General features: G+C 33.4%; 6 protein-coding genes across 6 annotated transcripts; 2 read left to right on the top strand and 4 right to left on the bottom strand.

Moving 5' to 3' along the window:
* Window positions 1-185: 185 nt before the first annotated feature.
* On the bottom strand, window positions 186-1,333 carry HYPBUDRAFT_151544 (uncharacterized protein). The gene has a single exon (XM_020220549.1). The coding sequence runs from the start codon at window positions 1,293-1,295 to the stop codon at window positions 216-218; it is 1,080 nt and encodes a 359-aa protein (XP_020079117.1). The 5' UTR covers window positions 1,296-1,333; the 3' UTR covers window positions 186-215.
* A 3,009-nt stretch (window positions 1,334-4,342) lies between these two features.
* MSN5 (karyopherin) lies at window positions 4,343-8,513 on the bottom strand. The gene has a single exon (XM_020219189.1). It carries the CDS (start codon window positions 8,166-8,168, stop codon window positions 4,452-4,454), a length of 3,717 nt encoding a protein of 1,238 aa, XP_020079116.1. The 5' UTR covers window positions 8,169-8,513; the 3' UTR covers window positions 4,343-4,451.
* Window positions 8,514-8,895: 382 nt separating this feature from the next.
* On the bottom strand, window positions 8,896-9,798 carry RPF1 (rRNA-binding ribosome biosynthesis protein; the record flags this gene model as incomplete). Its single annotated transcript, XM_020218239.1, has 1 exon — window positions 8,896-9,798. One exon carries the CDS (start codon window positions 9,796-9,798, stop codon window positions 8,896-8,898), a length of 903 nt encoding a protein of 300 aa, XP_020079115.1.
* Window positions 9,799-9,970: 172 nt separating this feature from the next.
* HYPBUDRAFT_103859 (hydroxyacyl-thioester dehydratase) lies at window positions 9,971-10,900 on the top strand (the record flags this gene model as incomplete). The annotated part of the gene is made up of 1 exon (XM_020218304.1): window positions 9,971-10,900. The coding sequence occupies one exon, from the start codon at window positions 9,971-9,973 to the stop codon at window positions 10,898-10,900; it is 930 nt and encodes a 309-aa protein (XP_020079114.1).
* On the top strand, window positions 10,743-11,819 carry RBT7 (Rbt7p; the record flags this gene model as incomplete). The annotated part of the gene is made up of 2 exons (XM_020222458.1): window positions 10,743-10,912; window positions 11,081-11,819. Exons 1-2 carry the CDS (start codon window positions 10,884-10,886, stop codon window positions 11,817-11,819), a joined length of 768 nt encoding a protein of 255 aa, XP_020079113.1. The 5' UTR covers window positions 10,743-10,883.
* A 22-nt stretch (window positions 11,820-11,841) lies between these two features.
* Window positions 11,842-12,821, bottom strand: SOD1 (superoxide dismutase). Its single transcript, XM_020222880.1, has 3 exons — window positions 12,684-12,821; window positions 12,513-12,594; window positions 11,842-12,316 (listed from the first exon to the last, which is right to left on the bottom strand). The coding sequence occupies exons 2-3, from the start codon at window positions 12,523-12,525 to the stop codon at window positions 11,865-11,867; spliced, it is 465 nt and encodes a 154-aa protein (XP_020079112.1). The 5' UTR covers window positions 12,526-12,594; window positions 12,684-12,821; the 3' UTR covers window positions 11,842-11,864.
* Between the last annotated feature and the right edge of the window lie 76 nt (window positions 12,822-12,897).

Genomic DNA, 12,897 nt, shown 5'->3' with positions numbered 1-12,897 from the left:
CGGACAACGATAGAATCTTCACAAGGAAAAGATGTATTGAAAACTGAATTCCAAGTATAGAAGCAGGTATCGGAAATTCCTATCCCAAAACCACCACTAAGCGAATCTACGTCAACCCAAAACGGTGAAGCTTTACAACGCTTAACAAACTTTACATTGTTTTGATGTCAAATTACGAGATACCATGCAACAATAGTGTTTATTAGTTATACAAGTTAATCTCTATTGGTACGATAAATATCTTCAATTTCCTGTTTGCTAAATATCCTTTCATTAGCAACTACTCGGTCGTTATTGACAAGAAGCTTACCTGGGCCCTTGAATTTGAAAAAAATTGGTTTACGAGCGAATAAAGCAAATAAACTCAATCTGATTGAATGCAAAAAACGATGCATATACTTCGCCCCGGTAGATAATGTCGACTTGAAACTCCAATCGTCAACCAATTTCTCAAATTTATCATCAAATGATACCCTGAGCTTATTAAAATTAGTCGAAATCAATTGCGGTAATCCCATTTTCGTGAAAGGTGTTTTTAAACCACTCCAGAATCCCATTAAAAGTTTTTGTAATGAAATCGGTAATATTTCAAGAAACTTAGTATTTCTACGTAATATTTCAGTTTCAAAACTTGACATGGTAGAGGCAATCAATGAATTTGGATTAAGTAATAACGTTTCATTTTCTGCCAATGTAATATCGTATAATTGATTTGATCCATTAACAACTATTATACCTTTACCTTCGGTCTTGAAAGAATTGAACTTATCCAACCATCTCGTTGGCGATAACTTCATATTGTACCCACTCCACGCAATTAAACTATCATCGTTCAATATAGTCCAACTTTCTTTATTATCTTCAATCTTTATTATTGAATAATTTTCAATATCATAGTTACGATGACTAGTAACCCCATTAACAATCAACGATACCGCTCCGTGGGTAGTGATCTCTTCATACCCGGTCTTGGCACTCAATAATTTATGTTCAGAGGTCATTTGATTCAATTCTCCATTGACTGCAATAATCGACCCATTTCTAATACTAAGATTCGATGATTGTGGCAACGTAATGTTCAACAAATTACTAGGTACCCCCAATGGCTTGAAATGTGGTAACTCTATAAACGGTCCTCTACCTGTTCCTTGTGGTAAGTTAGAGTTAGATAATTCTTCACTTATATCATGACTATTAGCTGAATCACTATTTAATACTCGACTATGAACTCCAACATTTCGAACCTGGTTCAGCACTATCCCCCTGAAATACCTATTCAATCCTCTTCTAATCATCTTAATTGAACCGGCAATTAGGTAAAATACTAAGGAAAAAGACTATTACTCGAATCTTGCTGTTGTATATATTCGGTTTTCCACTCTGGTTTAAATCGCATTTTAGAAACAAAAGCCCATACGGAGAAAAAAAAAAAACGTTATGGCGAATCGGACGACTGTGATGGGCTTACGGAATATTCATTACCAGATGCTTTTGGCCGGCGATAGATGCTTAGGAATTACGGAACACAGTTATGTGTATTGATGAATAAATTTGCTTTACAGGTATTACTAAAAAACATAAAACTCTTTAATGCTCTAAAAAGAAAAAAAAAAAAACAGTATATATAACCTTCTATTTAGGCAACATACTCTTTAAGCCATTCATCAGTTTCTTTGAACTCCTTCAAAGTTGAGTCGCTTACCAATGTAGAATCAATTTTATTGGCAGTTTGGACTAATTGGATGAATAAAGACCATAATTTCAAACCAGCATTGAAATCTTCATAGTATTGCGAAGATCTAATACTATTAATCCCATTAACATTTATATTAAAGGAACTGTTATTGATTTGGAAAACAGTGTTCAAAATATGATCGTGCCCACTTTTGACCAAGGTTTGTTTATCTAAACTAGTAAATTTTTGTTGTTTTAAAGTATATTCTAGGAAAATCTCTGCAACCACCCCCAATAAAGTATTATCGAGATCTTTGTAGAATGGTAATTGGTCAATTAATTCATACCATTGATTCTTATTTGTATAATTGACCTTGATGTTGTTGTTTTCTTGACGAACAATGAAATCAATTAAAACACATTCCAAATTATTAATTAAGTTTGATTTAATGAATTTCAAGTGACTTCTAAAGTTTAACAATGAACGAGAAATTGGCCCTTGATAATTAATTGGGTGGACATTAAATCTATGAAGTGAAAAGACCCTGGAAACTAAAGCAATTTTATTGAGTTCGTCATTACTCAAACTTACATCACTTCCGGAATCTTTGAATAATTTTGGAACACTAGTGAAATCTTTGGAAGACTGATTCAATTTGACAGTGTTGGATTTGATTAATAATAATAAAATAATCAATTCCTGAAGATAGTCATCGTTCAATTCATCTTTATTTTCTTTGATAAATTCAGATAATATGTGACCAATAGAACTTAATTTATTTGATTTGTTATCAATAATCCCAAAAGAAAATAAGGTTCGTAATAATGATGTTGAAATTATATCTTGATTGTTGATAATTTCTTTATAAAATGGTGTTTTAGAAGCTGGATATTCTTCTTTCAAGTTTCCGAAAAAATCAATTAAATCAAATGCTTTATTCGAGTCACCCCCAGAATATGATATTAGATGATTAAGAGTTTTATAAATTGGTTGAGGTAATCTGTTGTTCAATTCAATCACTTCATCTTTGAACCAATAACTGACTTTAATTTTTTTAACTTGATAATATCTTGTAAGTAATTGAGTAATTAAATTAAACTGTCCATCAACTAAATTACTATAAAATGGTGATGTGATTAATCTTTTATAACCATCACTCAATCCACTTTCTGGAGGTGGTCTAATATTCAAAAAGCCTTGGGTTATGGCACCTAATAATGAAAGTGGAACCAATCCAATAGACTGATATAAATATAATTCTGGTGGTAATCTTTGAGATATTATATCATGAATATCAGTTGGAACTTTGATAATTGGCTTTTCATCTTCAGAAGTCTTGTTTTCAGCATCTCTATTTTTAGCCTTAGCTAATTCATTTGCTTCGGATAATGTTGGAGTCTGTGATTGTGAGTTATCAGTTGATACTACATTACCATTCTCAAGTTTTTTACCATCAACCAAGTCAGATGGATTAACAAATCCTAATTTAGCCATTTCAATAACGTAGGGTTCAACATTACCTTCATCATTTAAAATTGGCAAATACTTAAGAGCGGAATGTCCTTTCATGTACAAATCAAGCAATTCTGGGTCATTCAAACTAGCAATATATCCGTGCAAGTCTGGGGACCCACCATTGAAATTAATGTATTGAAATACAATATCAAGACCCAACTTGAAGTAACTTAATTGGGGATAAGGTTGCACTGGGTTAGGTTTAGGTAATGGTGGGAAATTAGGGAAAGTGACTGGTTGAACACTACAACCAACCATGATACTCAAGTCCAAAAATTGGCGTTCAGTTAAACTCAATTCATTCAAAACTTTAGTTTTGTCAACAAACCTAAAATCTTTTGATTGAAATTCCATTCCTAAAATAAATTTATTAACATGAGTCAATAATAAATCAGTTGAACCATAAATAGAATCAATAACCTTATTCTGATATAAGTATGACAATTGGAAAGACGAGTCATATGGACTTATAAGGTAATCAATACCATTTGCAATAAATTGTTTAATCAAATCATTTATCATCGGGCTAATTGGCAATGGGTCAGTGAATAATCTAAAAGATTCATTACTCAGATTGTTATAACCGCCATAAGGATTGGAGTTTTTGGAATTCAATTTATTCCAAATAGTTTCTAAATGTTGTTCTTGTGGTGAATATTCTTTAGTTTTATAATCATTAGCCTGCAATTGAATTTTCAATCCTGGTATAACAAAAACCGGCTTTATATTGAATTCTTGGAAAACTTGTAAATCGGATTGAATATAATCATTCAATGAACTTGGAATTCCTCCTATACCGGCTAAAAACTGTTCTTTTTTGAAAGTATAGATTCTACTCAAATAATGTTCCACGTCAATACCAATCGTAGCATTCTGTAGGATTTCAATCGAACTTGTGTTAACAAGTTTTCTTTCAAACAAGTATGATTCAAGTGATTTGATAGGCATCTTCTTCCCTGGCTCTTTGAATCTCTAACTGGCTTGAACAGGATGTTGTGATTTTTAATCTCTACTTATGAATCCACTTGATCGAGTCCATTTATTGAAGCACACGCACGACCACATTTTTCACTACTCTCCGTATTAACGGACCTTCGTGAAACACAGCCATACATTAATATTATAAGACTTGAAGTTATATTACAGAGGTATATATATATATATATGACTTACAAGTTGAACAAGAACAGGGGGAGGTGTTGAGACCGATATGGCTGTAGGCAAATCAAAAGCAAAAGGACATGTTCAGGAGAGGGAAGCTTCAGCTTTCATCTCCGAACAAGTTATTCAAAGCACCATTTTCAGTGTATGGATCGTTCATTATATCAATGGCCGCATTCTTCTTCTTTCTAGCTATTGCAGCTGCTTCTAATTGTTTTTTTCTATCTTTCAATTCAGAATCAGCAGATGCGCCACCGCCATTCAAGTTTTCTTTTGAGATCTTGATAAGCTCGAGTAATGCTGATCTTTGATGTTTCAAAGACTTGGAACTTACCAATAAGGTCTCGAAATTACTGACATGTTGAGTGGTAATATTTGGTAAATATTGAATTAAAACCCTAGCAGGATAATCGTTTTTAGATCTTAAAGTACAATATAAAGTAGTTAAGGCAATGGCTGCTTCGGAATGAGTTTCAACAAAATAGTCATCTGTCAATACATGAAGCAATGACTTGATTAAATTATCACATAAGTATTTATCAACTTCATCATCTTTCAATAATATATCGGAAAGGATATTTCTCACGACTAAAATGGTATTGAATGAGCATTTAGTGTCTTTGAATGAAATGATATGACAACAAATTTGCAAGAAAGGCGCCATTACTTCCTTATTTTCAATGATTAACCTTTTACAGGCAAATTGAGTGTCAGTTACATTCTTAGCATTAATCTGACTAACGACATCCATTAACAATCTTACAACAGTAGCAGTTAATTGTCTTAACATATGTTCTTCCATCATTTCTTCTGATAATGTTTCATCATCTTCGTTACCTTGTAATTGTAAACCATTCACATAAACTTTTTCCCATCTACCAACAATTAATTGGTCAATATCAACGAAGGCTTTAGGTAATAACTCTGCCATGAAGATATCAACAAATTTGACTGGGCAGTTTCTTACAATGCTCCTTAAACAGCTATTGATCATATGCTTCCAGCTATGTAAAGTGACACCACTTGTATCACCTGCAACAGACTTCCAAAGCATCTGTGCAATTCCAGGAATCTCATATAAAGTATCTTCTAATTGTGATAATGAACCAATAGTTAAAAAGGCATATTCTCTGGTATAACGAATTAAATGTCCCACAGAGTCGGCAAAATCTCGTAATGTAAGAGCTGCTTTCACATTCTCTTCGATAAACGTCTCTTTACTTTGAATTGAAACACCTTGTTGCCAAAATCTTTCCATGCAACTATATCTAACAAATGATTGTACGGCATCCGGTAAATCTTTCCAATTTTCCGGATTATGATAAGCTTGAATTTGACTCAATAACTGTAAAATATGAGGTATAATGGGTTGAACTCTAGGTTTCCATAATTTTAATAAATTAAGATATTCTGAAGAATCATGACTTAATTTTTCTATACTATATTGAATAAATATTCTTGTTGCTCTTATTGGGAAAATAGAAGACCAATGATCCTTCAATCTATTTTTCAAAATTTTGCCTTCTTCGTCCATTTTTGCTTCTAGCAAATTAGTGCTTCCCGTTATATTACGACTTTGAAAATATGATGCAATTTCAACTATACCCATTCTTTCCATGAACCAATGCAAGTCCATAAGACCTTTTTCAGTTTCTGGTGCTGACCAAGCCAGTAATTCTGGATCAACAATTGATGCAAATAATTCATCCTTATCATCAATTGAAGATCTTGATGCGATCACCAATAAAAATGATTTAAAGGCAACATTTTCATGATCACTCACTTTATTAGACGATAAAATATTTGCAACAACATTTTCTAAATCTTTGAAAATTTTCTTCAAAGATTCTGGCATAATATAAGCAAGACGATTCAATTCAGTACCACAGCTTGTCCTCAAGTCACGAATTAATTCTTTTTCTTCATCTGAAATATTCGCAGGGTATTCGAAAGTAGCAGTTGTTAAGATTTTTTCAAGAACTTGAAACATGAGAGGACTGACATCTTTCAATAATGGAGCAAATTGAACCAATGTTTGAACTTGTTTTCTGATAAGTAAAGGACATGATAATCTCATTGCCAATAATCTTTCACCTAAGCTTTCAACCAATTTATTTAGACGATCGTTAATTAAATCAAAATCATCACCCGTATACCAGATTCTCCACCTCGAAATACCTCTTATGCTATTTTCAATGATATTAAATTGAGAGTTCCCATAATTCAATGCATCTGATTTTTCATCTAATTTATATGAATTAATACATTGTTCTCCTAAAGGAGATGAAAAGAAATTTTGAAGTCTATTTTCTAGCCACATTAATCCGTCTTCGGGTTTTTTGCAGATAGTGATCCTGACAATATCTTCATTAAATTTTCTATAGTTTGAAAGGAACGAGTTAGCATCTGGAGTTGAATCAAAATCAACTTCTAAAAATTTTTTGGATATATTTTCATCATCCACGTTACTATAATTTATTGTTCTATTTGCAGCGATTTCTAATAAATTAAGTAATATTTTTTGAATTATTGGTTTTGAGCTTAGCTCATCAAAACGTAATATGGTTACCCACATTTGTAGAGATAATCCTGATATTATTAAACTTGGATGGCCTGTTGTACTTAGGACTAAATTTAAATAACTTTCAACATCTGCAGTTTCCCATGAAATTTTATTTTTGGAAGGTAAAGAAACATTTAGATATTCACTTAGAGAAACAATCATTTCGACGGTTTTTTTCAATAATGAGTAAACTTGTTCATCAACATCTTCAGGATCTATTTCCAAAGATTGATAAAATTGAGATAACTTAGTAATTCCTTCAGTTGTATATATATTACCAATGAAGAATTCAAAATCATCTTCATTATTATAACTTCTTGTGAATAAGATATGTAAACAGTCAACTGCCAAAGTTTTCAATTTAACATCGGGAATAGTTAATATGTTTATTAAAGTTGATAATATATTTTCATCTTTTAATAAGGAAGGTTGAATCCAATGCAAACAAGTTTTAAAAGTTGATAAAATTTTAGGAACAAATATTTGACAAGTTGAAGATTTAAAATCATTATTTGATAAAATTTCAATTAAGAATTTACTCCAATTAACAAACCAACCATCAGTTGAAAATTTACATAAGGATAATTTTGGATTTGGTTCATATAATTGATTCAAGACATTATCAGGGGTAACAATCAAAACACTAAGTTGATTAAGGAGAGCTGTTCTTTTAGAAGCAATTGGGTCATCTAATAGATAAATATCTTCAAATAAAGTTCGAATGATTATTAAAGATAATTCACGACTGGTCATGGTTGAATTCCAAAAATTCCATAAATCGCAATCCAAAGAAGTCCAACCACTTAATGAATCATCATCATTTACTGTATCATCATTATTTTTAGAATCAGAAGTTAAAGATTTCACCAAATAATTACCCCAAATTCTTTTAGCTATTGACACAAATAATAGGGCAAGTTTTTCTTTTATATAATGGGGATCAGCCTCATCAACTTTAGAACATAAATCAACAACCCATTTTCTAATTGTTAGTGATTTTGTTTGATCAAAAGTATGAAATTTTTTATTTATTGAATTTTGTAATAATGATAATCCAAAATGTCTTACAATAAAATTCTTACCGTTATTTTCTGGTAATGATAACTGATAACCCCAAAATGGAGATTCTTCATTGGATTTAATCGTTTCAAGAAAAGATTGTGCTTCTCGTCTTTGAATATTAGTTGACGAAGGAGCATAAACAACCTCCAAGGCATTTATGATTTGACTGACTCCATTACTATCCATTGTCATCTGATTTAACTCTCAAGATTCAAACTCCTATGATCAGTGTTGGATCTTTTCTTTCAATGAAAACAAAACAAAAGTGATTAATTAAGTCAAATAAATTAATAAACTCACCAATACAACAAAACCCAAACAAAATTGATGATGAAAAAGTATCAGATTGATATAGATAACGGAAAAGAAAAGGATCGTTGGTCGATGAATACCGGTAGTTAGTTGGGCGGCTAGTGAAGGGTTTTAGCGATGCAGATGTGAAAAATTGTCAATACGGACTTCACTATACTCAAAAAAAAGGCGCTTGCAACTCCAATTCAATTGTCAAAGCTAATTGGCTGGCTGGGTCTAACAGTTTGTTGAACGGAACGATAAGTAAACCAACTTTGACTCAACTTTGATGGGTTTTCTATTAATTAAAAGTGAGCTCTTTTTTTGATGTGGAAGGAGAGCCCGCCTTTCTCTTTTTCTTCAAATCTAAACACGTTTAAATTATGTGCAGGTATACACGATACGAATGCCTGGGTGCACGGGTGGGAGCCTTGATTTGCAACTCCATCTCTGTCCTACCATGTTTAAACTATCTGTCTGACGTTATACGGGTAGGGCATACGTATGGTGGGAATAAGTGTGGGCATACGGTGGGCGTACGGTGGGAATACCGTAGGAAGATGAATCTATATAGTTGGCAAAGTTGGTAATCTACAGATTGAATAAAACTAAAATACATTGTAATGACCTATAAGTAAAACTTTCTCTTATCACGTTCCATGTCAGGTCTGTGTTCCCACTCGACTTCTTCTCTGACACCACGCTGTAATCTTCTTAATTTCAAAGTGAACTGAGGGCCCAATTCTTGAAGACCGACTTTTTCTTCGTTTCTAAAGACGTATCTGTGTCTTCTGAAAAAGATGAAATCTCTTTGATTGTGTAAAGTGATCACTTGTCTTCCGACAAGTTCGGGTTTGGGAGGAAAAATTGACTGGAATAATCTACCAACGGTCTTACCTAGTCTGGTATTGAAATTATTTAAAATCAATTCCGGAGTATGGTCGGTGGCACGGCCATGTCCAGCGATTTTTTTCAGTTCTGTTAATGAAGTTATTGAAAAATAGAAGGTGGGCCCTTCTGGCAAATGAATAAATGTAATACCGGTGACTTTTTTCTTGAATTCGTTTATAACAACCAAGTCAGTGTATCCACGATTTTTGCAAAATTTAGCCATATCCTTCATACTGTATTCTCTTTTCCTTTTAATAAAAGTGACATTTGGAAGAAAATCCATTAAAATATCGGCAAATTCATATGCTGGCTTCTTAGCATATTCACTGGTTGTTAATAATATCTTGGGTTCTTTATTATCGGCGAAAAATTGTACAAACTCATCTTCTCCTTCCAAGTCTTCACCAATGGTTTCGTCGTACACTCTTTTCGATTCAATAGTATCAGGAGCATTATTGGCTATTCTTTCTTCTTTTAATTCTGGGTTTTCTCGTTCTTCTTTAGCCCTTTGGGATCTTAATTTATGACGGGCTTGTTGTTTCTCATGCTTGATTTCGGCGAAAAGCTTTTGCCTTCTATGCTTGTTTCTTATGTTCTTCAAGGCTTCACTAGTCCTACTATCATGTTCTTGTTCGGACATGGTTAATAATTAGTTGATAAGGGTAGTAATCATCTCATCTCAAAAAATTATTAAAAAGGAAAAAAAAAAAATCAGTGAAGATCCGTGGTGTACGGAAGTCGGCTTTGAATAAATAAGTAAATAAAAAAAAATAAATAAAAATTACGTCCCTTATACGCTGATTCAACTACCCATGATAGCATTCCGTACGTTCAAACGGTACTCGAGCCAGTTCGCCCCTCAATTGAAAAGCCAGGTGAACGAATGGTCCAACCAAATCAAAAAACAGTCGTGGAGCTTCCCCGATAACTATTCAATTGGCCAATTAGTAAACTTGAATCAAGCACTTCGACTTATATTCCCCCAAGTGAAACGGGTTGATCTTAGTCAAGCAGGTATACCGATTGGATACCATTTTATTTATAACAACCAACCGAATACAGAATTGGGGAAAGACGGGTATGATAACTACCAGGCACCATTAAACCGCGATCGAGAATCGTTATTTGAAAGAAGAATGTGGGTTAATGGATATATACAATTCCATGAAGAGAACTTCAAGATACCTCTACTGACTCGAACTACCTGTAGGGAAACGATCAAGTCGGTTCGAGTAATAGAAAGCTCGGTGTTTGTCTCGGTCAATCGAGAATTCATCGATGATAAAGGAACACCAATCATAACTGAGTTAAGAAGTTTAGTTTATACGAACGACGAATACAAACTTCCTGAAAAGGAAAGAAGTTTGATTAGTATTGATCAAGAAGATACTACAGTGCCCTTTAAGCTTAGTTATGATGATATCAAAAGGTATTGCGCACTTCTGTATAACGTTCATAAGATTCACCATGATATCGAATACTGTCAAAAAATTGAAAATTTACCTGACGTAATAGTGCCAGGTCCATTTATGGCATCAATTATATTAACGGTTTTCAATTCTCTTTACACTGAAAAAATTAAATCAATCAAGTATAAGAATGTTGAACCGTGTTTAGTCAATACCAATTTGCACGTGGTGATTAAACCCATTGAACAGAATTCAAAGTATAGATTAATGATTGCTAACTTAGAAACCAATCAAATATTTATTGATTCAGTTGTCAATGTCGAGACAACTTAATTCGGTAATATCGTACTACCTCCATACCATGTAATTACACGGCACCAACAATTTCAGGACCACCTGGGTACCTTATATAAATAGTAGTTAGAAATCCTATAGATATACCGTATAGATAAGCAGCTTATAAAAAAATAACCGTTGAATGAATTTTTCTACCTTATTAACAATTGCAGCCAGTTTAACTGTAGTTATTGCAGAATCCTATCCAGTTAAATCATGCAATCTCGATGATTTGAGTTACTCGTGTTCTACTTCATCATCTGAAGATACTTGTTGTTATGAAAACTATGGGGTTATTTTACAAACTCAATTTTGGGATACCGATAACGGGAGCGATGAAAATGTCTTCACTATTCACGGATTATGGGATGATAAGTGTGATGGAAGTTATGATCAATACTGTGATTCGTCATTAGAACTTAGTAATCTGCAAGATATGGAGCAGCTAATCAGTGAAACTTTTAATAACCCAGATTTATATAATACCATGTCACAATATTGGTTAAATGATAACGGTGATAATTCGGAATTATGGATTCATGAATATAATAAACACGGAACTTGTTTCAATACTATTCAACCTTCTTGTTTCACCGGGGATTATAAGAAATACGAAAATACCGTTTATTTTTATGAAAAAGTGGTTGAAGTTTGGAAAACTTTACCAACCTATGATTTCTTAGAAGAAGCGCTGATTGTTCCATCAAATGATAAAACTTACAAATTGAGTGATATCAAACAAGCTTTAAAAGCAAAACACGGTGGGGAAGTTTACGTTGGATGTACTAATGGGGCAATCAATCAGATTTGGTATTACTTCAATGTCAAAGGAAATGTCTTAAATGGTGATTATAAACCAATTGACAGTCTTACCGATGATGGTTGTAGTGAAGATGTTAAATATTTACCAAAATAGACTACATATATATTTAATACATCAAATCATATATTACTTAAATACTTAATCAGAGATACCGATAACCCCACAAGCTGGTCTACCACCGGCGTTACCAGTTTTTTTGGATTCAGCATGGCCACCTTTACCTAAATCATCGGTACCAGCGTGAACAACAACAGTTCTACCCAAGATAGAGTTGGCACCGAGTAATTTAACCAATAAATCTTTCTTGGTACCTTGAGCAACACCAGAAGCGTCAGTGGTGATGTTACCTAAATCACCAACATGACGTTCGTCATCTTCTGGAGAACCGTGGGTTTTACCAAATGGATTGAAGTGAGGACCAGCAGAAGTACATCCGTTGGTGTTATCACCAAACTGATGAACGTGGAACCCACGTAAGGCATTGGCATCATTACCTTGGATATCCCAAGTAATGGTGGTTGGTTCGCCTTCAGAAACTTGTTCGAAATTAACAACACCAGAAACTTTGGCGTCTCCTCTTAAAACAGCAACTAGTAATTGTTAGTATCTATTCAACTGTTCAATTGATATAACCCGCTTACTATGAGCAAAATACATAACCAAACTATATGAGCAAAATATATAACCAAAATAAACATGAGCAATTTCAACTACCTAAAAAGTCTCATTGGGTCCTCTGGGGTCAATTGGCCCATCAATTGTCATAGCTGCAAAAAATATACATACCAGCTTTAACCATGATGTAAATATCTTCTTAATTAATTGAATAATCGAGTAGAATAAAGAAGGAGGAAATTCAATTGCTCGAAAATTAACTCCAAATTTATATTATACTGGGATTACTAAGGATAACCTGAAAAAATTCTGGCTAGAAAGGTGTGGGAATACCGTTCCCGCTTTAGAGCAAAAAGCAAATTAAGCCGCCACAGGCCGGAGATCGACAGAAACCCCCGTACCTCAAAATTAAAACCTCCGTACATTCATCTTCCTCCTATTCTAAGCTTCACAGATAAGCTTCACAGACAAGCTTCAGACAAGCTTCAGACAAGCTTCAGACAAGCTTCAGACAAGCTTCAGACAAGCACCAGACAAGCTTCATAGATAAGCATCG

The sequence above is a fragment of the Hyphopichia burtonii genome (assembly GCF_001661395.1).
Source record: "Hyphopichia burtonii NRRL Y-1933 unplaced genomic scaffold HYPBUscaffold_1, whole genome shotgun sequence".
NCBI classification, from domain to species: Eukaryota; Fungi; Ascomycota; class Pichiomycetes; order Serinales; family Debaryomycetaceae; genus Hyphopichia; species Hyphopichia burtonii.
Note: the sequence above shows the minus strand (reverse complement) of the source record. Positions and strands in the feature narration are given on the sequence as shown.